We start from the raw sequence: 24,428 nt of genomic DNA, 5'->3' as shown, positions 1-24,428 counted from the left end.
AAAGCTTGAAAACAGTGCTTGTTCAGTGGTCAAATATGTCACCTTGTTTAACCAAATTACATTTTCTTTTATATCAAGGGGTTGTTGGTTTAACTCTTGGTTTAACTCTTAAACTCTTGACTTTGAACTTCAAATGAACAGTTTGAAATTCATTTGTATGTATAGTGAGTGTGCTGGTGTTATGCACTTTTGTGTGATTGTTGTTGTACAGTACTTTTCTCTGTTCTGTAGATGATTTGACATCAATCTGCAGAGGGACTGAAGATGGAAATGAGCCACGCTGGCTATAATCTTTACATATTTACATTTTAAATGTTCATTAATATGTGCTGTCCCTTTACAAATAAATAAATAAATAAATAAATAATTAAGAAGAAAATTAGCCTTAGACTACTATCTGGTGTGTTTACATTCATGTTATGTCATGTTTGTCCATTAACATGCTCTGTGACAATCAAAAAAATAAATACATAAATAAAATTTGTGGTTTCCATGTCATTTAAGAAATCCAGAAATCTCCTAGTCAGATTTGGTGTGCATGTGAACAACGCCAATGACCAACCACCACAAATCTCCAGAAGAAAATTTTCCATTATGTTTTCACCAAATTTTAAGTTTTAAATTTATTTTTGGGACTGAGAACAACAGGCTTATGGGCATTTGTTACTGCATAACTGGTAACATAAATGAGCAGCAAAAACTCATGTTGTTGAAATGAGTTCTTGGGTCTAGTTACTCATAGAAATGATGAGGTTCAATTTGAGAGATTTATGATGTCACATTCTAGAATCCGAAAACCACCCATACCTTTTCCTTCTAAATGTAAAACTTATAAATAAATGAAATGAACAAAGAAATAAGCTCAAACAGTTTTACTCAACAACAGGCATAAAAACAATTTATTTAACATGAAACATTAAAAAATACTATGCTTTTGGACAGCACATTGTAAAAGTCCCCAAGTTACTCCAAGCGTGTTAAATCACCCCACCCCATCTGTGTAAAGGAAGTGTGAAAACAGAATAATACAAGTACAAAAACTCAAAAACCGCACTGTGAATGAAAAGGAAAAACACTGATTTGACAAATAAAAGGTACTTCAACTTTTGTAACTGCATTGTCTTTGCCATGAAATGTTTTACATTACATTTGTACAAATTTGACAGTAAAATAAAAACTGATATTGAAATTTACTGTATGGTATTATCATGTTCAAAGTAGATAGTAGTAGTTTTTGTGTTTCTGAATTTGGTTGAATGTGCTCCAAAAATTGCGTGATTAAAAGACAATTTGCATGCATTGATAAAAGCCAATTGCTTTATTGTTTAAACTAATATTTTAGAAGTGAACTTGAAGCTAAAAAATGACAGAATATCAATTTAGAAACAAAAAAAATACTAAATACAGAATTGTGTATGGTTGAAACATGTTGGCTTCGGCTATTTAAATAAAAATTAAAGGCCTTTCCTTGATATTTTTTTCACGTGCAACTTCTACTTTTCTTGAGTGCCTTAAGTTTTTTGTTTTCACTGACTGGAAAACATTTTAGTTTTTCTGTAAGAGTATTTATTTAGTTGGCATAATTAAGTATATTTATATTTTTTCCCCAACTAGTGTGGCGTGTCAGGAAAGGCATCTGGATTGAAAACGTAAACATGCACCGTGCAATTTGAAAATGTTATTGCTTTTTGTCTAGAATCTTTCACAGTATGACATTAAGCCTCAAGGTAAACAATACCGTATTTTTCGGACTATAAGTCACACTTTTTTCATGTTTTGGATGGTCCTGCGACTTATACTCCGGTGTGACTTATATGTTAAAATTTTCACACTGACAGTTGCGAGAGGGTGCTCTAAGCTTGTGTACTCCTGTACTACTGTCACTTCACTCTACTGCGCACGTCGGCAGAAGAAAGAGAAAGAGCCTCTGTCCTGTTTGTATCATGTCAGTCGATCGCACCATTTCTTCTGTATCACCGACAATTTAAAATTTAAACAAACATAAACACAAGTGAAACCATCCTGTCGGGATTCAGAAAGGCCAGAATAATTCTAACAGGAACTGATGCTGAGTCTGACGACAGCTACACAGAAGAGGAAGAGGCGCTCTGTTTACTTCCAAGGGTCGCAGAGTTGCTCAGAAGTGACATTGAGGATGAAGAATTCAGTGGATTTAGTGATTTGGAGTGAGATGGAGAGTTTGGTAAACTTGTTCTGTTGTTTATGTTATAGTTTATCTGAAGAACTGTTCATATGTGACGTTAAAAGTCTGTCGTTCTCTCTTCTGTTGTTATTACTAGAACTTTACTTTCAAGGTAAAATGTCGGTTCCTGGTCTCTGATTTTATAAAATAAATTTCCCCCCAAAAAGTGTGACTTATATATGTTTTTTTCTTCTTCATCGTGCATTTTTTGCGACTTATAGTCCGAAAAATACAGTACTTGCGATATATCATGTGAAATGTTCCACTATGTAATGTCCTGCTTGTTTCCATGGAGATATGTTTGTGATGAGGAAACAGCATTATAAAATAGACCAGAAAACAGCAAAATATGGGTCTTTTTAAGCAAATTAAACCCACGTGATTGAGGAAATGCTTGGCCTAGTGGTGCTACCTGCTTGTGTTCAGGGAGAGCGACAGGTTTAATGCCATACTGTGGAAAAGCAATTAAAACGTGCAATTTTTCTGAGTCTGCTACCTGCTCGTCTCCATGGAGATGTTATTGCTTTGCCTGGAGTGTTTCATGGTATGACATTAAACATATGAATCAAACGTGTTTATATTGCTCAAAAATGCAATAATTCTTTCTGTGAATAGGCACGACTCTCCGCAGATATGATTTATAACGTAATGCTGTAACCTGCTCGTCTCCCTTGGTTTAATCTAGGCTGTGGAACATTCTACACAAAGCTATAACATTTCCATGGAGATAAGCAGGTGAAGCAAAAAAGTTCCATATTACATCTCCATTTGCGCTTCTCTGATTGGCCTCTGGTTTAAAAACTTGTCTTCGCCCTTGCCGTTCTGACTCGGCGTGGACAGGTGCTCCAGTTCGTAGCCCCCGTTGCTTTCGATGGGTCTGACTTCGCTGGAGGTCTTCTTGTGCTCCAGGATCTGCTGCAGCTGGTGCCCGGCGTAGTCTGGCTTTTTGGTCAGGGGTCCTACGGGGACTTCGATACCCAGGATGTCGGCGACCATGTAAGGACGCAGCCAGCCCACCAGAGGAGTGCTGCCGGGCGTGTAGTGAGTCTGCTTATGGTAGAAGAGGAGCCCGTCCACCTGGAAGAGGGATGTTTAGGTTAAAAAAGGAGCTGTACCTGATTTTTACTCCCTTAAAAATGTGAAAAACTAGTTACTTTGGACTGTTTGAGTTGCCTGACCAGACAGTCCCTTCTACATTTTGACAACAGAAGGTGAAAATCTGCCTTCTGAACTTAAGACAATCCAACCACAGCTGCTAATTTGTAGGAGACATCTCTCAAAAACTCAGAATATTCAGAACTAAAAATATAACTTCTTTTACCCAAAATAATAGAAAACCTGCATGTGATGTCACGGCTTTACCCTGATCGTGGTCCAGCGAGTAAGACTGCCAGTAGACCGCCATTGTAAAGTTAGCACATTTTCAAGTCGTTCCTTTAATTTTCACATTAAGACACATGCTGGAAAAGTGTTGTGCACAGAACTGTAATCAGTAGAGAGATAAAGACTGAGGGGTTCAGTTGTATCGGATCCTGGTTGAAGCTGACAGTCGAGACAAGTGGAGCTGCCATCAGTGTGGGAAATACCTGTCAGTATTCAGGGTCCCCATCTCTGAATTGTTGAGTGATACAGACTCAAATGTGAAAATAGAAAAAGACAATGCAGTGGATGCCACAGACAGACTAAACTGAATAGGCCCTTTTCAATTGACTCAACTTATAAAATGAACTGCATTTAGTCGTGTGTGAGAAATGTTACAGTCACATTAGATTCAAACCAGAGTCTGCTGGTGTTACCTGCACTCAGAGCTTCTGCTCCGGGATGATGTGTGGTCAGTTTGTACAGAGTTCTACATGCTGCTGTTTTATGAGTTCATGGTGATAACTTGAGATGAGATAACTTGAGACGGTCTGCAGTTTTAACAGGGAACATAGAAACCTTTCGCAATTGGAGGAACATCGGGAACACTGGCCTGACCCTGTTTTTTGAGGCTTTTTAGGGGGTGTGATGGGTTAATCGGTATTTCGCACACTGGCTGCCATAAATTGGGGAATTTATGACCTGACCACAGACATGCCATTTTACTAGAATGCTAGCTATTGTTGTTTCGACCGTCAATATGGCAGCCAAAACAAAAACGGTCACATGACTGTAGGGTCTCTATAGTTTTAATAATGATAATAATAATAATAATAATAATAATAATAATAGGTGCTTCGAATGTTGATTCTGTAAAAATCTCTGTTTTTCAGTTCTTTATGGGTGAAAGGAGCATGTGTCTCTCTGACTAATAAAACTACAAAGCTGAATTAACCATAGGATGTGAAACTGAGTGACCCAGCGTTATTCCTCACTAACCTTATGCATTCTGAGTACATAATTATTCAGCACGATGACTTGGATATTTATATACTTTGACATTTGGACTTTTTATATTATCATTATTATGTTTTTTATATTATTATTTTAATAATTTGATAATTTGATTATAGTTCCTCATTCCATGTAGTTGTGATATAATGGGTCTAGTGACTTCCTGTTTTCAAACTATAGAGCTGGCAAATCCAGCCTCTTCAGCTTGAGAGCAGAACATCTTTTGTTCATGTTTTTATTGTTACAGAATGGATACGTGACATTCTTGAACCCTGCACATGACCCTGAGTCTGGATTAAAACAAAAAGTTCTGTGCTCACAAGTAAGAACAGAACTGTGGGAGGAGATCAGGGGTAGGGGAAACAATTTTTTTCTAAGCACTTAATCCTTGAATGGACAGTGCAATCAAATACAACTCTGAATAAGCTTAAAATGAAGAAAAACAATTTGAACGTGATTAAAAACTCAGAAAAATGTAATTTTTTTCATAACATATCCCCATTAAAGATGCACTACGCAACTTTTCTGAACTTTCCTGTTTGTTGCCATTGAGGAGTAGCCTGATTCATCAGCCGGTTTCCATAAAGTGAAACCGTCTGACCAGGCAACATTAGGATTCGTTCACTTGACAGTAGGCAGGTATTTTTTTTATTAACCAGTCGCTGCTATTTGGTCGTGACGTATGTAATTAGGGCTACTGCGGTTAGGGCATTTCTCCTGCGGTGTGGTATAGTGGCTCAACAGCACAGTATGCGATAATATCACACCCCCCATCCCCCGGAATTACAATATTTCCAGTAGCTCTGAAAACTCTCTCTGATGATGCACTTGTTGCAGATGCAAATGTACCTTGGTTACCGTGTGGATATAGCGCAGGACTCTGGGTCGGGTCACGATGGTCAAGGCCCACCGTGGTGGATGTTGGGCCACCGCGGTGGGCCTCTTAGTATCGCAGCGATTCATTTTTGCAGTTATTGCGACAGTCCTAGATGTACTGCGCCACTAACGGAGCTCACTGGTATATTGAGCTTTTCCCAAATCCCGTATGAAGAAGGACAATAACGTCTTTCCCCTTGATAAAATTCACCAAACATTCTTTTTGTTCCAGCTTTAAATCGGTGCCAACACAGAATGTATGGCTCTTTACTGATTGGCTGGTGCCCAAACTCGAACATTTTCACTGTTTTGATGATTAAAATGAGTGTGTTTCATATTCACTTTGCACAAAGAGTGCAGAATGCATTTAGCTTTTATTTTTTATTGAACTGTATAGAATCGATTTCAAATGTATCGTATCGAATCAAAAGTGCACTGTATCGAGATACGTATTGTATCATGGCCTATGTATCGAGGTATGTATCGTATCGGCAACTTCTTAAAGATCCCCAGCCTTACTGAGGAGTTATTTTTATTGCTTTGTCATGGCTTTTGTTTTTAGCGTTAAACATACAAAGCCATTTATTATCTACATATTTATTTCTTCACAGCAGTTTTTATATCTCAAAAATCCACTGGAAAACATAGATTCTTGCTGTTAACGGGCTTGCCTCTCCACAGATCTGACCTGTACCTTGTGGAGCCACCATAGACTGAGCATGGGTACACTTTTGACTCCATCGACTCTGCTCCAATTCACTTTATATTGAAAAAACATCGCCCCTCTCTCTGTAACTGTCATGCTCCTCATTTTGGTCTCAAACTGGTCTTATCCTGGTGTTTATTTCGCTGTTTTGTCCTTAAATCAATTGTAACTCGGCTTAAAATCATAACATCTCCATGGAGAAAACAGGTAGTGAACTCTCCACCAGAAAAGTTAGTGTCCCTTTAAAGTCATTGGATACATTAGCTAGCACATATGACCTCTTTAATTTTTTTCTAAGCTGATGAACAAAACTAAACCGCTGCTCCAATGGTCAAATAACAGACATTGCAGTATCCGCTGAGAGATACAATATTGCTTAGCTTGCAAACAATTTCTCAACCGATTTGACAAGTGTTATTGCAAATCCTCTTAAGTTCAAATGAGGTTTATGTGTTTGCCTGAAAAGCACAAAGCAGGAAGGAACTGGTCTAGTGTTTCGAAATCAGCCATTTATAAAGTGAAAAGTGCAGAGTTTCTACAGTATTGTCCCGATAGTTTAACACTCAACTGGACGACACGGCAGAATTCTATGGTGGAATTTGCTGTTAAACTGACAGATTGTAGATTTGTTGATCTGGTTTATGGTTAAAGAGGGTCCACCGCCCGCTTGTCTCCATGGAAATGTTATTGCTTTGTCTAGAATGTTCCACAGTATAGATTAAACCTACATATCTATATACGCATTTTACCAGACTATAAGGCGCACTTAAAATCCTTTAATCTTCTCAAAAATCGACAGTGTGCTTTATAATCCGGTGTGCCGTATGTATTAATTCTGGTTGTGCTTACTGACCTTGAACTGATTTTATGTGGTACACGGCGCTCAAAAATCTGTCAAAACGTTTTAGTATGACTTTGGTACACCAGGAAGCCACATCACTTAATAAGGCTGTGCAAAAATATTAAAATATCAATATATCATATCATGTAATGTGATGATACAGTATCGATATATCACCAAGAGTATTTTTTGTGTCTTTTACTAAAGTATTTTGTTACAGCGCTACAGTTTTGTTGCTTTTTTAGTGGAAGGAAACTCGTTTATGCGACCCATTTGACTTTACTACTGTTTTCACCTTTATTTTTTATTGAACCGTATCGGTTGAAATATAACGTATTGAATCAAAAGTGCACTATATCAAGATATGTATCGTACCGTGGCCTATGTATCGAGGTATGTATCGTATTTGCAACTTCTAAATGATACCCAGCCCTACTGGTCGTCGTCAGGAGTCTCGTGGAGTCTGACAGAAGTTGACCGCATCAGCGCAATTTATTTTATTTATTAAATATTTTTTATTGGTATGGATGTGATGATGTGTCTATATTCATGCATTTTTGCTGTTACGGATTACGATTTAGTTTTGCTGTATTTCATAAAATGACAATAAATAAATCTAAATCTAAAAGGAGCGAGCAGTTTTTTCAATGCTTATAGTTTATGCAAATTAAAAGTTTGTTTCTGTAAAATGTAAACAATTGTGTGCAAAGCTACATTAAACACATTATTACTCAATGTATATTTGACTCGTCCTCGTAGGAAATAAAAAAAAAAAATTTAAATTATCCACCCACATTCACATTCATAATCTACATTCACCAAGACAGGGAGGCAACACCGGGCGAATTACGCAATGATCTGCCAATGGATCGTGGATGCCTGGGCTAAGGATCAGTCTCAAGTGTCGACCGTTTGTTTCACTTTAAGTGACTTATAATCTGGTGTGTCTTATGTATGAAAATAGATGAGAGAATTCAACATTATTGATATTGATTATTGATAGTCCGAAAAATACGGTATATATTCAGATCTGTTGAGAGTCGCCCCAATTCACCGAAGGAATTATTGTATTTTTGAGAAATACCAATAATGAAACACCAATAATGAATAAATGCTAAGATGGATATGTTTAATGCCATACCATGGAACATTTCAGGCAAAGCAATAACATCTGCATGGAGACAAGTAGGTAGCAAACCCTGCACCAGAAACGTTGCACAGTGAACCTTTAACATCACTGTAACTGCCAGGCCTAAACTATAAAAGTTCACCATCTTCTCTGACAGAATAAATAAACTCCTTCTTGGGCAAAATTTGTTGTTGTTATTTCTGTTATGATTTCACTAATGTTATATGGATGATACATTGTTCCGTTGTAAATAATGTAAATTGCTTACTTGCCCAAAATAAAAACAATATGAACTAAAGTGACATTTTTTCAGAATAGCTTCAGAAAGTGGTTCCATTATTCAAATACAAAAGCGTGGATGCTGTCGGTTGAAAGGACTTTAAGCCACGAGACGAGCATTGTGAATTTGTCAAGTGAATCCAAAATAAATAATGACAAGAGTGAACATTTGTTGATCTTAAGTTTCACTGTTTCTGAGCAAAATACCCAATCTCCCGAAGAGTTATATAGGCCCCTGCCCCTGAGATTACTTACAGTGAAATTGTAGTCGGCCGCCAGAGATTTGTGAATGGACTGAAGAGAGCAGTCTGTGCTTTTTAGGCTCACGAACCGGAACTGTGCAGAAAAAAACAAAAAACACATTTAAAAGGTCATATAATTACAGAAACTTGAGCTTTATGTCATGTTAGAATGCTGTCACTTCATCAAAAATATAACTGGAGTTGTGTTTTTGTTGCGTTTCATTCACATATGTTTGAGTAATCCTGCATTATTAGTCTGTCTACATCTCCAAAACTCAGTTAGTTCAGTAGACATTAGCAATTCCAGGGCTGAAATGATCCAGATGATTCAAGTGAAGGTGGTTTTGTTTGAGGGAAGAGCCTAAAAATGTAGGGTAGTGTGTTAAACATGTATGAATAAAACAAAACACAACTCCAGGTCTGTTTGTGATGAAGAAACAACATCATAAAAAAGATTTGAAATAGTGTAACATAAACACATCACATTTAAAACACATCACAGAGGTACATCAAAATAATTGTTTCCAGTAAAATCCCTCCGCTGAACTATAAAAGAATCATTTACTTGAACAAGTCCTGGCGGAAAGTCTTGGGATTAAAGGAAACAGGAGGAAATGCAACTGGCAATGATGTTTTAGAAAAAGAACAATTTTCCAGATGAAGCAAGCTAGTAATTGTAAAATTGGCAACACTCCTGGTGGTTGCAGTCATAAAATGGATTGGGTTCGATAAGAACGTCTGAAATACAAGGAAACAAAAGGAGTTCAAATGAAAAGTTAATGACATTTATCTTTTGGATTACACAAATATGCGTCCACTAACAATATCTGATAAGAAATTGTGCAAATATAAATGGTATAATAAAAACAAATATGACATTTTTCAGGACCACTTTTGATTCTTTTGTTTAAAAAGATCAGTCAAAAAGATCGAATAGATAGATTTTTTTTTTTATTGTTTGCCAAGTTTTTCATTGTTCTCAAACCTAGGGACAGACTGTTGATAGTTTGCAGCGATCACATTGGGGGTGTTCTACATGTATGTCTATACGGCAGAATGTTCAGCAGTTACCATGGAGACACAGTCTGCACATTAGCAAGCACTGCCAAGTAAGTTTAAGAAAGTTTATGTTTAAGAAATACAAAATGGATTGACAACACATTTTCAGGAGCCTGTCAATATGAGTGTTCATAGTCCTGTTTAGGAGTTTGATTTTCAACAAAATGGTGACAGCTCTCTTGCTTTTAACTTGTTTAACAGCACAAATCAGATAACTTGATTCAGATCAAAAATAAAGTTTAGATTAAAGTCTAATGGGTCTCAGGCAGAGCAGAGCCTATAGTTATCTTGGCATCCTGAGGGAATCTTGATGACATAAATGTACATATCAGTACATAGTACTGTGGTGAATCTTAGGTCAGTTAAAAAGGAGGATCTTTTCATCAAAGTGCTATAAAGAAGTGTTTGCCAAACTTTTTTTCTGGGAACCCATATTTTAAAAGTCACAAACCTTAGTGACTCTAGTCAATAAATATTATTCGTAAATCACAAAATAAAGGTGGATTTGACCATTATTGAACATTAATGAGGATATTTTATTGTTGACTGAGTGATCGTGTCTCTTTGAACAATTAGTATTACTCAAGTTTTAAACAATGAATATAACAGTCACTGTAACACAATCACACAATAAAAGGATCCATAAGTCGCCTATTTGGACTTTAAATGTAGCCCATTTCTTTTTCTTTTCAACATTCAATTGAACCAGCAATATTGGAATGAAACTGTCAATGAAACAATTACAAAAAGATTTGAAATTATACAAAACATGTTAACATTTCAACATTTCTAATGAGAGAGTTGGGTCAGTCTGTGTTTTTGTAGGGCGTTCCAGTCCCGGGTGCAGGAGGAGCGCAACACACATATCAGGCGATCCCAACCTGAGGGTCGCAGTCCCGTCTTTGGGAAATAATGGTACAAAGTATCAAGCCTTTTTTTCCCTCAAAATATCAAGACTTTTAAATTCTAGTAACTAGTATGGATGCCAATTCAGAAAACCATAAGAGATGAGGTTAAAAATGTATTCATGTGAAGCTGCTCAATAGTTACATGTAGGTTAAGTAACAGTTACAGAACAGATTTAAATCTATTTTGGAATTCAGTCAACTGTATTTTAGGAACACAGTTACGTTTTATACAAGGGCAAATATTAATACTGGGTATTGGCAAATAGAGTCAAAATATCTTATCTTATATTGGTATTGGATTTGAAAACGCTTGATCAGGGCACCCCTAATGATTCATTTGTTTCTATTTTTAAAGCCTTAGACTGATGTTGAACTCTCAAATAAAAAGAGGCAAATAAATATCAAATCTTTCATTCACTCTTCTGTGCAGTATTGATGCGCTCACCGGGTTTCGCTTGGCGATCTCCGACAGCCCCTCGGTCTCCTGGACTTTGGACTGGAGCCAGTAAAACCGGAACTCGGTCTGTGATGAGAAAACAGGAGAGTAAACAAACCCTGGGACGATTCAGGCCAAACTGTGGTCAGCCGTCCTCCCACACATCTGCAGCACAGGCCCTGTCCTTAAGTCATTACACAGGCATCTGAGGCAGGGTGACTGAGTGCACACACAGCGCTCTATACTACATTCTGTGAGAATGCCAACGCTAACACCACGTTCAATAACTCGTATATTGTATGTGCTACTGTGATAGGGATGTCACGCTGAAACAGTTAAAGTCACAGTATGGAACTCTTTAGCAAAAAAATTTAATAGAATAGAAAATAAAAGCATGTTTTATTTTCATTTCACTGACAAACATGTGCCCTTACTGTGAGCTGGCTTGCATCTCCACAAACCTGACTCTAATTTGACTTCCTCCATGGAAATGTTGTTCCTTTGGCTACAGTCTTCCTCAGTATGGTTTTATTGTGCATGATTCATGGAATCATGCAGGTGATGTGCCACCATTACTTGTACATATACATTTATCATATACATGTACATAATTATGCTTTATTTGACATCTAATCAGTCTCTTGCTGTTTCTGTTACTGATTTAGAATTGATGATACCATTTCTCTTTGTTATTAGAATATACTGCGAGCTACTGTGTCAAAATAAAAACTAGCAGTGGTAGTAATGGTAGTAGTAGTGGTAGTAGTAGCAGTAGTAGTAGCAGTAGTAGCAGTAGTGGTAGTAGTGGTGGTAGTAGTGGTGGTAGTAGTTGTAGTAGTGGTGGCAGCGGTAGTAGTGGTAAAAGTAGTGGTAGTAGTGGATGAAGTAGTAGTAGTTTTAGTAGTGGTAGTAGTAGTAGTGGTAGTAATGGTAGTGGTAATAATGGTAGTAGTAATGGCAGTAGTAATGGTAGTAGTAGTGGTAGTGGTGGTAGTGGTGGTAGTGTAGTAGTAGTAGTAGTAGTAGTAGTAGTAGTAGTAGTAGTAGTAGTAGTAGTAGTGGTAGTAGTGGTAGTAGTGGTAGTAGTAGTGGTAGTAACAGTAGTAGTAACAGTAGTAGTAGTAGTAGTAGTAGTGGTACTGGTAATAATGGTAGTAGTAATGGCAGTAGTAATGGTAGTAGTAGTGGTAGTGGTGGTAGTAGTAGTGGTAGTAGTAGTAGTAGTATGGTGGTAGTAGTAGTAGTAGTAGTAAGTAGTAGTAAGTGGTGGTAGTAGTAGTAGTAGTAGTAGTAGTAGTAGTAGTAGTAGTAGTAGTAGTAGTAGTAGTAGTAGTAGTAGTAGTAGTAGTAGTAGTAGTACTAGTAGGGGTGCTAGTGGTAGTAATGGTAGTAGAAGTAGTAGTAGTAGTAGAAGACAATTTTAGAGGCAAAAATATTTTTCTATCTATTTATTTCCTTTGCCAAATAAAGTAAACCTAAAACTAAACACTTTTCTATCTGCCAATTTCTGTCACATTAACTTTATTTTACTCAGAGCTCACTGAGAGTGGCCTTATCATTTAGCAATAACCATCATGTTTCTTGTAGTTTTGTGACGTCAGAGTTACAATGTCCACTCCACATTTCTAATAATAATAATAATAATAACAACAATACTGTGCAGAGTTTTACCGGACAGTCGTAGACGGGATGTCCTCTCCAGCACATCACGTCCAGAATGTAATAGGTCCGGTCCACCTCACTGTAGATGCAGTCTAGGATCGTGTAATCTAAAACACAAGATATAAATCACACGTAAGCCTTTCTATATACAATGCACGATTACTAATAATTTGTAGATTATTACTGAATCTACTGTAAATAAAGCCAATTCACAAGGCTCCCAGGCCATTACAGGGGACATATGATTCAAACCCCACTGAATTTTTGTTATAAGGTGTTCCCTCATAGTATTTTTGTACTTTCTTCAACTATTCTTCCACATACTTGCTACTTAAAGAGCCTGTATCCAATATTTCCCATGTATTCCCATGTATTATTGTATTGTCTTGTCCTAGTACAGTTATATTGTTTAAGCAACTCTTGAGGTCAAAGAATCCCTCAGACATTAAGGTAGAATCCATGGCAAAGGAGAAATTCAATTTGTCAACTGGACAAACGTTTATTAACTGAAGAGGTTATTTTGTTAGGAAAGACAACATCCTTGAAATAGAAATGGAGGCCTCAGACATCATCTGTCTCCCATCTACAATTCCTTCCGCAAACCTAAAACAAAGAACAATAGATGGCCAGGTCAGGTCCAGAGGTGTGAAAATACTCATTAGGAGCCTGAATGTTTCTGCTAATACATCCCCTCACTCGGATACAACCATAGAGTGTATAAAAGAAGTGGACTAAGCGAGTGTGACGTCACCCATAGCGTTCAGTGCCACTCAAATGAGGCTTGTGATGTTCACGGTTACAGGAGCGAATCTTAAGCTCTATGTTATGAACAGGATTTTTTTGACGGACAAAATAGCGAAAAAAAAAAATCATGTGTCGCGGGTTAATACGAACATTTTAAGACCAAAATAATGAGGCTCACTGCTGCAGTTACAGAGAGAGGGGCGACAAGATCCCAATGTAAGTCAGTTGGAGCCAGGGTCAGAAGGAGCCGGAAGAGCCTGCTGGCGAACTTCCTATTCGGCATGCGGCTAGGCTAGCGTGTTAGCTATGTCCACTCATACTTATGGTCTATGGATACAGATGAATAGGCCCAGCTAACAAACAGAAACTGTAAACAAGTAGGGTATTAGTTCCAGAGTAGTTTCAGTGTAGTTAGCGCCTTAATTCAGGCAGATATAAAAGTGTCCACCAGGGTCTGACCAGAACTGAAGAAGCAGCTTGGATGAGCTGCAAAACATTTTCGACTTAAATAAACGTTTGTCCAGTTGACAAATTGATTTTCCCCTTTGCCACGTCTTGAGGTCAAAATGACTCTGCTGTGTTTTGTCTGCATCTAATTATAAAGCGCTTTATTGTCGGATAATCAGGAAGTGCACTGGTAACATGCCAACTGTCGCTAACTTTACAGGCATGGTTGTGTGAAGTTATATGAAAAGTAAGTGAGGAAGAACCACTGCAAACTGTTGAAAATGAACTAGTTGTGTTTTCATCTTTAACTGATATAAAACTATGACACATATTGACCACGCCAAACCAAGTCATATCTAGTAAAAACATAAAAGTCCAAAACAGTCGTTGTACCACTCTGCAGTGACTCAACAGTGAGACAGAGGGACGTTAGATTGTCCTCGTCTGTCCTTTAGGTCTTTTGTAAACCCACAAACCCAAACAGGGCCCACCTTTTCCCATGGCCGAGTTGTGCCTGTTCCCACCGGGCAGCAGCGAGGGGAAGCGGCTCACGCAGTATCCACTTTTGGTGTAGGCCGCAGTCGAACCCTGAAGGAAAATAAACACAAACAAACAATGCACTGTTTTCTATGGTTTTCCAGGGATTTGTAACAGGCCACAGGAGGTAGAGAGACAGAATGGACAAATACAATGCACAAATGTATTACAGGGAGAGTGTGTTATGGATTTTAACACTTTTGTTTTTTTCACAAATCAGTATCTGACTATTACTAAATTATATTACACAGAACTAACTCTTGTGAGTTCATCAAAACACATCTCCAAAGCTCAAATTGATCTGTAATAAATTTAGTTTTCAAGTTAACAGCTGCCTTTTACCTTTTGTACAGTACAGATTAACAGTTCCAGGGTTGTAACAATCCAAATTATTCCAGTGATGTTCTATGGAATTTAAAAACACAGTAGGGCACTTCTGGTATTTTCAGTCTAAGAGAAGAACTTGCCTAAATATGCAGGGTTTGTGTGTAAAACATGTGTAAATGAAAAAAACAAAAAAAAAACAACACAACTCCAGGTCTGTTTGTTATGAGAAAACAACATTATAGCATACAATTAATAATTAAAAAAAAGGCAGAATATGGGTCCTTTAATTCCACTTTTCTTCATTTAATTAGAGTAGAGTTAGAACTATTAGACCCTTTAAAATCCTATGTCATCAAATTATTTAAAATTCTAGAATGGAGACAAAATGTAGCAGACATAATATATTTTCAAGGACTAACTGATGAACAGATCAAAATGCAAAAATAAACCCCACATTGTGTAAAAAATAAACAACAAGTTTGAATTTTTGAGATATACATAGTAGTTAATTTGCTTCTCTCAACGTTCTAACCTCAAAATTGCATTTGAGCTTCCCAAAAAGTACAATTTACAATGAAATGTATAATGTATCTGTAGATGAAGCAACTGTAGTTGGCTCAAATTCTCTGTAAAGATTTGTGCAGTAAACCTAAACATCTGGATTTTTCCTTTCTTTGTTTCAATCATAATCTCTTTTTAATTTAACAGATAACATAAACAGGCTCTGGTATCACTCACATGTTTCTGCGAGGTTTTCATTTGCTAGATTTCCTTTGATTTTTCATATTTTGTGATATACTGTGATTAATCCCAGTTTCCCAGTTGAGATCACATTGTGTTCCACTTTGCTTTTGCCTCCAACTGCCACCATTTTGGAATTTAGAATATTTTTGTTTACAGATTTTTAAAGAGTCTATAGGAAGCCGTTTTTGTGCAACTATAAATCTTTATAAAACCAAACCAAAGATAATATGTCAGACATGTCAAACTCAGGCCCGGGGGCCAAATTTGGCCCACGATATAATTATATTTGGCCTGTGAGATCATATCAAATATGTATTAGAGCTGCCCGTTGGCTACAGATAGACTATACAGACATTATTTATTTAAAATGGTGTTACTATTTTATATTATGCTTGAGATTATTAACTATTATTAAACATTTATTTATTATGATATTATATTTATTATTATTAAGAATTATGTAATTATGTAATTAACATTACATATCTTGAAAGAAGAGAAAACATGCAGATGTTATTGAAATTTTTCAATAAATATTTAGTTTGGTCCGCGACTTAGTTCCACTTTTTAATTTTGGCCCTCTGGGAATTTGAGTTTGACACTCCTGTAATATGTCAACTAATCAAAATGTTAGTCGACTGCAGTAGAATCCACCAACTGACTAAATGACAAGACTTAAGATGTTTTACTTTTTGACATGAACTATATTTTCTCCTTGTGGTAATTCTAATTTTTCAGTTTCAAATGCTTTTTGCCACAAAATTTAAGACTTAACACTTAAATCTATCAGAAAATGACATAAAAGTAGTGAAATTATCTGACCATGCAGCAAGATCATTTTACTTGACATGTTATCTTAAAATAAACCACTTCTAGACTAGAATTAAGCAGCCTCAGAACTAGCAAGTAGATAATAAATTTGAAAGCAAGATGAATAACCTGATATAAGTTTTAAAATCTTGGTCAGATCAGAGAAATTTGCAGTGCATGAGCTGGTGTCTCTGTGTTCGAGTGTACCTCTGATCTGATGAGAATTAGGTCAATACCCAAAAGAGGAAGTAGTTGAAAGTAGGTGCAAAGTCAGTTCACACAGCGTTATTACAGAACTATTGTTTTTTTGTAGACTGTGTCAGTGGCTTTGAGAAGTCCTCAGAGAAAAAATGCTCTACTGTAATCTGATTTACACAGGAAATAATACATAAACAAACTGAAACCAAACTTTATATAAACAAAAAACTGTATTATTAGATGGTGTATTTTAAATTTCTTGAAGACAGTTGAATTTGTAATTATTTTTACCTTTATTTTCCCAGCTAATGTTAATGTTATTGCTTTGTCTGGGATCAGAGGCGGTGCTACCATTGGGCAACAGTAGGCAGCCATGTAGGGCCCCCGAACCTGGAGGGGCCCCCAACCAATTGCCCTGATTGTCAAATCTATTTTAACTGTCAAAGCATTCCCCCTTTCACGTTAGAATGGACTAGTCAACTTGACCCTAATTTTAACGTAATCATAGCATAATCATTTCAGCTCTGGTTGTCTAGTAGGCTACCTGACTAACAAGACGAGTTTCCAATCCACCCTAATTCAAATAAAGATGTGCGTGTCTCATGAACAAAAGACAATAAATATATATATTAAAAAACAATAATAACAACAACAAAACAAGAAAACAGTGCATTATAGTGAGGGCCCCAAACTCAAGTTTTCCTAGGGCCCCCAAATTGTTAACTCCGCCACTGTCTGGGAGTATTTCACAGTATGGCATTAAACATATCTAAGCAGGTAACGTTACCAGGCCAATACAGAGAGGCAGATCTGTGGAGAGGCAAGCCTGGTCACAAAAAGAATATTAATATATGGTGTTTTCAAGGTATTTTTGAGCAATAAAAACAACCAAATGAACTAAAAGCAAGAGAGAAGTTTAATGTCATACTGTGGAACATTAGTCAAAGCAATTATATCACCACTAGAGGTAAGCAGGTGGCAGTCCCTCAATCAGAAAAGTTACACAGTGCAGCTTTAAAGAAGACCTATTGCGCTTGAGCCTGCCATATAGTAATGATGTACGACACCTATGGATCATTGTTATAATACGCACATTTTAAAATTCCCATATTGCACTATTTTCTTATCTATGTTTTAATGTTGTTTCCTCATCACAAACAGACCTGGAGTTGTGTTTTGTTTCATTCACTCACACATGTTTAACACACAAACCCTGCATATTTAGGAGTTCTCTCAAACAGAAAACACTCTGTTCCACCTCGTGATGTCATGTGATAGTATGCTTCAGTAGAATCATTTGGATGATTTCAGCCTTGGAATTGCCAGTCTCTACTCAACTAAAGGTAAAAGGAGCTGTTAATATGAAAACTACCACTTAAATTACATCGCAAAGTGGAGCAGAGCATTTTGAGCTTTGGAGATAGATAATAGAGGGCTGTGTAAACGTGTGAATGAAGCAAAACACAACTCCAGGTACATTTTTGTATCGCTTAAAGCTCATAAGATTAATTTTTGTGTAATATAGGCCCTTTAAAACTGTGGTGCCTAGAGGTGTAACAATATCCAAGTCTCATGATACGATATCGTCATGGTATAAATCTCACAGTATGATATTTATTTCGATATCTTGGGAAGCTCACGATATGGTAGGTGATTAAGGATGAAACAATATCCAAATCTCTCTACGGTATTTTTATACTATATATTTGCTACTTTTTCCTCTTAAAATGTCTTGACAAGACTTAATCCAAAGAATGAAGACGTAAAAGTGCTTAGAACTGTTATTTCTTCTTGTATTCAGCACTGAAATGGAGCAAAAGATCATGGTCTATGTAGTTCCCTCTGTCTTTTATTAGCTATTGCTGCACCATAACTCTTAATTTAAGCAGAGAATTGATATATTGTGATGGTCCACGATATTATTGTGAGACCTTTGATGATACAATATCACGATATTTCGGTTATTGTTACATCCCTAGTAGTGCCCAGTGGGAGATGACGTTGCTGTAAACTTCATCACAACTGCCAAATCCTAAGTGTATCACAGATTAAGAAAATAAAATTGGAAAAAGAAGTAAAAGGAAAAAGCAGTGGGCATATATCGGTGATGGAGAAAATGGTGGTTAATCAGCAAAATGATGTTGTGAAAATAAATGATTAAAGGTTGCTCAAACATGCACGAATCGCTCCAAATACAACTCCGAGAGAGTAATTGAAACTGTAACATGGTTAAAAGCTCTGAAAAGCCAATTTTGCAGAATAGGCCTGCTTTAACTCAGAAAGGGACCCTGTAATATTATCTTTTATGCAACGGTTCCAGTAATGGTTGTTGGGTAAGAGTAAGTGAAAGAAGAAGCATTGTGACCGATTTTACCTTTGAGGCGACGATGAGCGATCTCTTTCCCACGGGACAAACGACGAGCAGCCAATCACAGGCCAGATCTGAAGGGACGTCCACCAACCACTCAGACAGCATCAGCTACAGGGGACACGTGCAATCAAACTCAGTAAGAAGTCATGGACTATATTCCGTTTCTATTGTTATTATTATTCAAGGACCTGGTGCCATCTGCTGGACAAAAATAGAAACACGCAGATAAACAAGTACATGGTTTATGTGATATATGTAACATTGATTGTCCTATAGATTTACATCAACAGTTATTACGGCATATAATGTTGTCTATTAAGTATGTTTCATGTGCTTAGGTGAACGGACAGTGCAAAACAAAAACTAAACTGAATTTCACTCTTTCCTTTGTGTCTCTAGAAAAATATCATCTGCCTTTTTTGAGTTTTAATCCAGATGGCCTTCAACAAGCAACCTTCTGTTTACCGAATCTGATCATATTTTTGCAATTATCTATCAGAAGGATTATTTATTATTATTCCAAGACTTTTCAATCAAAGTCAGATCAGTGTCTTTGCTTTCAGATAAACATAATTGAACAATAAACTGTATAAAAAGTGGACTTTGTGAGTGACACATCATGGAATTATTTGGAATTCCGACCGCAGGTATTATATATAAAGTATATATAAAGTATATAGCAACCAAACAGCCAATCCAGAGAGAGACTATAGAAGGCAATGACCCATCCCGCTGGTTTAGCAGGGAGTGCTTAGAAGAGATGGGCCAAATGAGTGGACGCGTTGACACATGTGTTGAGCTCAGCAAGTGACCCCTCTCTTGAGTTGTGTTAGGCTGTGTCACTGTGTGTATCAGTTTAAGAAAAGTCACGTGACAGATACATCTATGTTGTTTGGTGCTGTTTGTGTCAGGAGGATTGAGGCAGCTTGTGTAGAGCAAAGAGCGCAAGGCTCAGATCTGTTGCAGTGTCTTGCTTCATCACCACAGAACCACAGAGAAACAGAAGACAGGCCTGTTCTCTGTGAGCTCATTTTAATCAGTCCCAAGTGGAGCTCACTACATATTTACTGAAAAAATAGATTATTTTTACTATTTTACTATCATCTTCATAACAATTCACCTTGTCATGTATCACGTATCACCTCACCTATGGTCATGAGCTCTGGGTAGTGACCGAAAGGACGAGATTGCGGATACAAGCGCTCGAAATGAGTTTCCTCCGCAGGGTGGCTGGGCGCTCCCTTAGAGATAGGGTGAGGAGCTCAGTCACACGGGAGGAGCTCGGAGTAGAGCCGCTGCTCCTCCACGTCGAGAGGAGCCAGTTGAGGTGGCTCGGGCATCTGCTCCGGATGCCTACTGGGCGCCTCCCTCGGGAGGTGTTCTGGGCATGTCCCACCGGGAGGAGGCCACGGGGAAGACCCAGGACATGCTGGAGGGACTATGTCTCTCGGCTGGCCTGGGAACTCCTCGGGGTCCCCCCGGAGGAGCTGGAGGACGTGTCTGGGGTGAAGGAAGTCTGGGAGTCCCTGCTTAGGCTGCTGCCCCCGCGACCCGGCCCCGGATAAGCGGACGAAAATGGATGGATGGATGGATGTATCACGTATATGACTACTTTATACTACCTTGTACAATAGGCTGTGATTTTCTTTAATAACATGAGATTGTATTACCTTCTTGGTCAGTTCTTTCATTTGTTGGATATCAGAGCATCTATGACAAACGAGTGTTCACGTGTCTAGATGAATGAGCCCTGCCCTGTGTCAATGCTTTCGGAAGCATAGGAAGCAGTTCAATTTTTAAACAGATGGACCTATAGAACGCACCAACACAGTATTAACACAAGGAGCACCCTCGGCGAAAGCAGGCACCTGACTTGTCTGCTATTAAAGTTCCTATCTTGATTTACGGACAAAATAACAAAATAAAAACCCCAGGATCATATACAAAGGGTTAATATGAACATTTTTAAGAACAAAATTACAAATTTGACAGCAGCAGTCAAAGAGAGAGGGGCAACGAATTTTCAATAGAAAGTGAATTGGAACCTGAGTCGCCGGAAGCACAAACATGCTCAAGTCCTATTTGGAACGTGGCACCAAACAGGTTAGCTATGCCCATTTATATACAGTCTATGGTTTGAACATACTTTTTATTCGCTTTAATATCAAATATAATGTAATGAAGAAAGAGAATTAAAACACGGCCTAGATCTTCCATCTCAAAATCCACATGTTCCGGTGTGATCTGACCTGGTTGGCGTAGTGTTTGGGCAGTCTCCTCCTCTCCACCTCCATCCCCTCCTCCTCTTCCTCTTCTGGGGCATCCCGAGGCTGGTCTCCCTGCTCCGCTGCCTCCACCTGCTCCTCTCCATCGCTGTCTGTGCTGGTCCAGTCCCCATCAGCCAAACGCCGCGCATGGTTCACGTAGTTCAACCTTTTACTGAGCGTCAAAATGAAATCATGTAAGTATTAAAGGTAATGATACAAAAATAGCAAAATAAATGCTCATAACTAATTCATAACTTTTTGAGAGATTATTTCAATTTAAACCGAGGCCATAAAGGTGCACTGTGTCTCCACTGAGATGTTACAACTTTGTCTGGAATGTTTCATACTGTACTAACAACATTTTAAAATTATTCTCACTAATAATAATTTGCATTATTAAAGGTTCATTACAACTTGATTTTGTGTATTAGTGTAATAATTATTAGTTAGTTAAAAGGTCTTATATTATGCAAAACTGACTATTGTGAGCTTTAAAACATGTTGGAATGTTGTTACCTCCTCAAAAACATACCTGGAGTTGCGTTTTGTTTCATTCAGACATTGAAATGTCATTGAAATGATTCTAGTGACGGTATATGGAGTTTAAAAACACAGTGGAGCACTTCCTGTATTACCAAATGACATCACAAGAGTGTTTTCTATTTGAGAAAAGAACTCAGCCTAAATATGCAGGATCTGTGTGCAAATGAAACAAAAAAAAAAAACACAACTCCAGGTATATTTTTGATGAGAAAACATCATTCTAACATAGATCAGAAAATCGCAATATGGAGCCTTTAACTACAACAGCCATGACCCCCAAACAGACGAGAAGAAAAAAAAACAAGCAGACAATAGTTTGGTTGAATACGTTTTCTGCAGCTCGAGGAATCGTCGTCTCCGCTCACTCTGCTCCAACACGCTGTACTTGGTCTTGTACTGTGCCAGCCGAGGGTGAGGGGCCGCCGTGCTGTTGGGCTCTTTGGACACAGAGAAACTGGCCGAGAGGGCAGCGGTCAGGTCCTCCATGGGGGCTCTAGATGTAGGCAGATCAGAAAGCATGTTAGCCAAACTGGAAATCCACTTGACTCTGAGTTATACTTCAGTTTTAGGGCTGTAGACGACTAAAGACATGTCATGTGTATTGATCAGTTTGGAAGTACTGACAAACAGCATCTTTAAGTGAAAACTCCAGCTAACTCATGCCTTCTCCTCTTTCCTGTTATGCTTAGAAATCTTATAAACCTATGCATTCACACTTGTACTTAAAAACTGGGACTAAACCTAGAGCTCAAACTGGACTAGACCAAGACTAAATCAGGATTTAAGTAGACTCAAAGCAGGATCAAACTCGAAATTACGTAAAAGCACGCCAAATAGTACTACACAGACTATTTCTTGAGGTCTTTAGGAGTCTTTTGGCTAGTTAAGTACTGCTTTCAGACTTTTCAGACTCATCTAGTACACTCATCTTTGTTTACTGAGAGCTGTATCGTGTTTAAGTAATGCTGCAATGAATAATTTGAATGACTTCAGCCCTGGACTTGCCAATCTGGACTAAACTAAACATAAAAAGGCAGCTGTTAATTTGAAAACTACAACTACAAAGCATCACAAGGTGGAGTAGAGCATTTTGAGCTTTGGAGATGTAGACAGACTAATAATAAAGGATTACTCAAACATGTCTGTCTGCTCAACAAGTCTGGGTATGTTTTGGAGGAGGTACCGACATTTTAACATGGCTTAAAACTTAAGAGAGTCAATTTTGTGTAATATAGGACCTTTGGGTTAGTTTACAACTTCATTAATTTATTTTAAAAATGTTGGCAATCACTGACTGTATAGAGATAATGACCAAACTACTATATGTGCCATCGCTGTACCATAATGTTCATTTAATTGGTTATAGCGTCTTTGGCTTATTTACTATAGAACAACATAATTTCATCTTTAAGTGAAAAGGTGCCATTCTATTACAGCACTGTTTTCCTTATTACCTCTTGTATATAGCTTTTTTGAGAGATTTTTTACTTATTTTTATACTTATTTTTCTACATACATTTATATAATTGTGCCTTATTTGACACCAGTCTCCTGCTCTTTTTTGTGCTACTTATTTAGAATTTATTATTACCATTAGGGCTGGGTATCATTAAGAACTTGCCGATACGATACATAGGCCACGATACGATACGCTTTCTGATACAGTGAGCTTTCGATTCAGCACGATATAATTCACATCAATTTGATACGGTTCAGTGGAAAAAAGGAAAAAAAATCATGGCTGTGATACTAAAAGTCTTTTTAAGTCTTAGTTCTTTGAATTAAGACTTGTGAAGACGTTTTAAGAGGAAAAAGTAGCATATTCATAGTTTTGTTAGCCTCCACAAAATATCGCAATAAATATCGCACGGTGAGATGTATATCGTGAAAATATCGTACTGAGGGATTTGGATATTGTTACATCTCTAATCGTGAGCCTCCCCAACATATCGTGAGCTTTCCCACGATATCGCAATAAATATCGTACCATGAGGTTCATAATGTGACGATATCGTATCGTGAGACTTGTATATTCTTACACCCCTAGTTAACATAACTGTAGCTCTTACACATATTAATTTGGTAAAATATACCTAAAAATACTCTTGACGATAAATCAATACAGCAGCTCATGATATAGATATTTTATCAGCACATTAAATGATACGATATATCGATATTTTGACATTTTTGCACACCCCTAATTACCATTTATATCTTTTACTCTTTATTATTATTATTATTATTACATTATATTGTGATGTGTGAACTACTGTGTCCAAATAATTTCCCCTGTGGATCAATAAAGTTTGTCTAAGTCTAAAAGCAAAACAAAACGTTCATGTTACATAAAAATGAGCTCATCATATTAACAAAACATGTTTAAATACATTTAGTTATGTCAAAAATCATGCGTAACAATATAAAAGAATAGTTCTGTCTAATTTAATATTGTGAATGTGCTTGAGTTTATATATCAGGCAGGATTATGGGCTGCAACAATGTTGTTAAATAGACTACCTCACAAGTACAAACATGGGTTATTAAGCAGTAATATATCGTGCAGACTTAGTACTTTTAAACCCATTATTAAATTAGTTTAAGAGATTAATAGATGAAAAACAAACCGTGGTGGTAGAAGACTAGAGCAGATCGTGAAGAGCCTACTCCGCCATGTTGGATTCTTCTTCGGGGACAGAGACGCTCCTGCAAGTGCGTGACTGCCC

The 24,428-nt window shown here is 37.4% G+C and overlaps 1 protein-coding gene across 1 annotated transcript; it reads right to left on the bottom strand.

Annotated features, from left to right (window-relative positions):
* Positions 1-857: 857 nt before the first annotated feature.
* On the bottom strand, positions 858-24,418 carry snupn (snurportin 1). The gene is made up of 9 exons (XM_020923203.2): positions 24,330-24,418; positions 22,031-22,195; positions 21,142-21,331; positions 18,896-19,000; positions 14,397-14,493; positions 12,724-12,821; positions 11,062-11,139; positions 8,663-8,743; positions 858-3,280 (listed from the first exon to the last, which is right to left on the bottom strand). The coding sequence occupies exons 2-9, from the start codon at positions 22,186-22,188 to the stop codon at positions 2,960-2,962; spliced, it is 1,128 nt and encodes a 375-aa protein (XP_020778862.2). The 5' UTR covers positions 22,189-22,195; positions 24,330-24,418; the 3' UTR covers positions 858-2,959.
* Between the last annotated feature and the right edge of the window lie 10 nt (positions 24,419-24,428).

The sequence above is a fragment of the Boleophthalmus pectinirostris genome, unplaced genomic scaffold, assembly GCF_026225935.1.
Source record: "Boleophthalmus pectinirostris isolate CB_2022bp ecotype Guang Dong unplaced genomic scaffold, ASM2622593v1 HiC_scaffold_2, whole genome shotgun sequence".
NCBI lineage: Eukaryota > Metazoa > Chordata > Actinopteri > Gobiiformes > Gobiidae > Boleophthalmus > Boleophthalmus pectinirostris.
This window is presented reverse-complemented; position numbering and strand designations above follow the sequence as displayed.

Excerpts from the sequence above, each read along its gene's own strand:
- snupn (XM_020923203.2), bottom strand. The coding sequence starts at position 22,188 with ATGGAGGACCTGACCGCTGCCCTCTCGGCCAGTTTCTCTGTGTCCAAA. Across the intron at positions 21,332-22,030 it reads TTCCTCGAGCTGCAGAAAAC|TAAAAGGTTGAACTACGTGA; the intron begins GTATTCAACCAA and ends TTTGACGCTCAG. Across the intron at positions 3,281-8,662 it reads CGGCCGACTACAATTTCACT|GTGGACGGGCTCCTCTTCTA; the intron begins GTAAGTAATCTC and ends TCCCTCTTCCAG.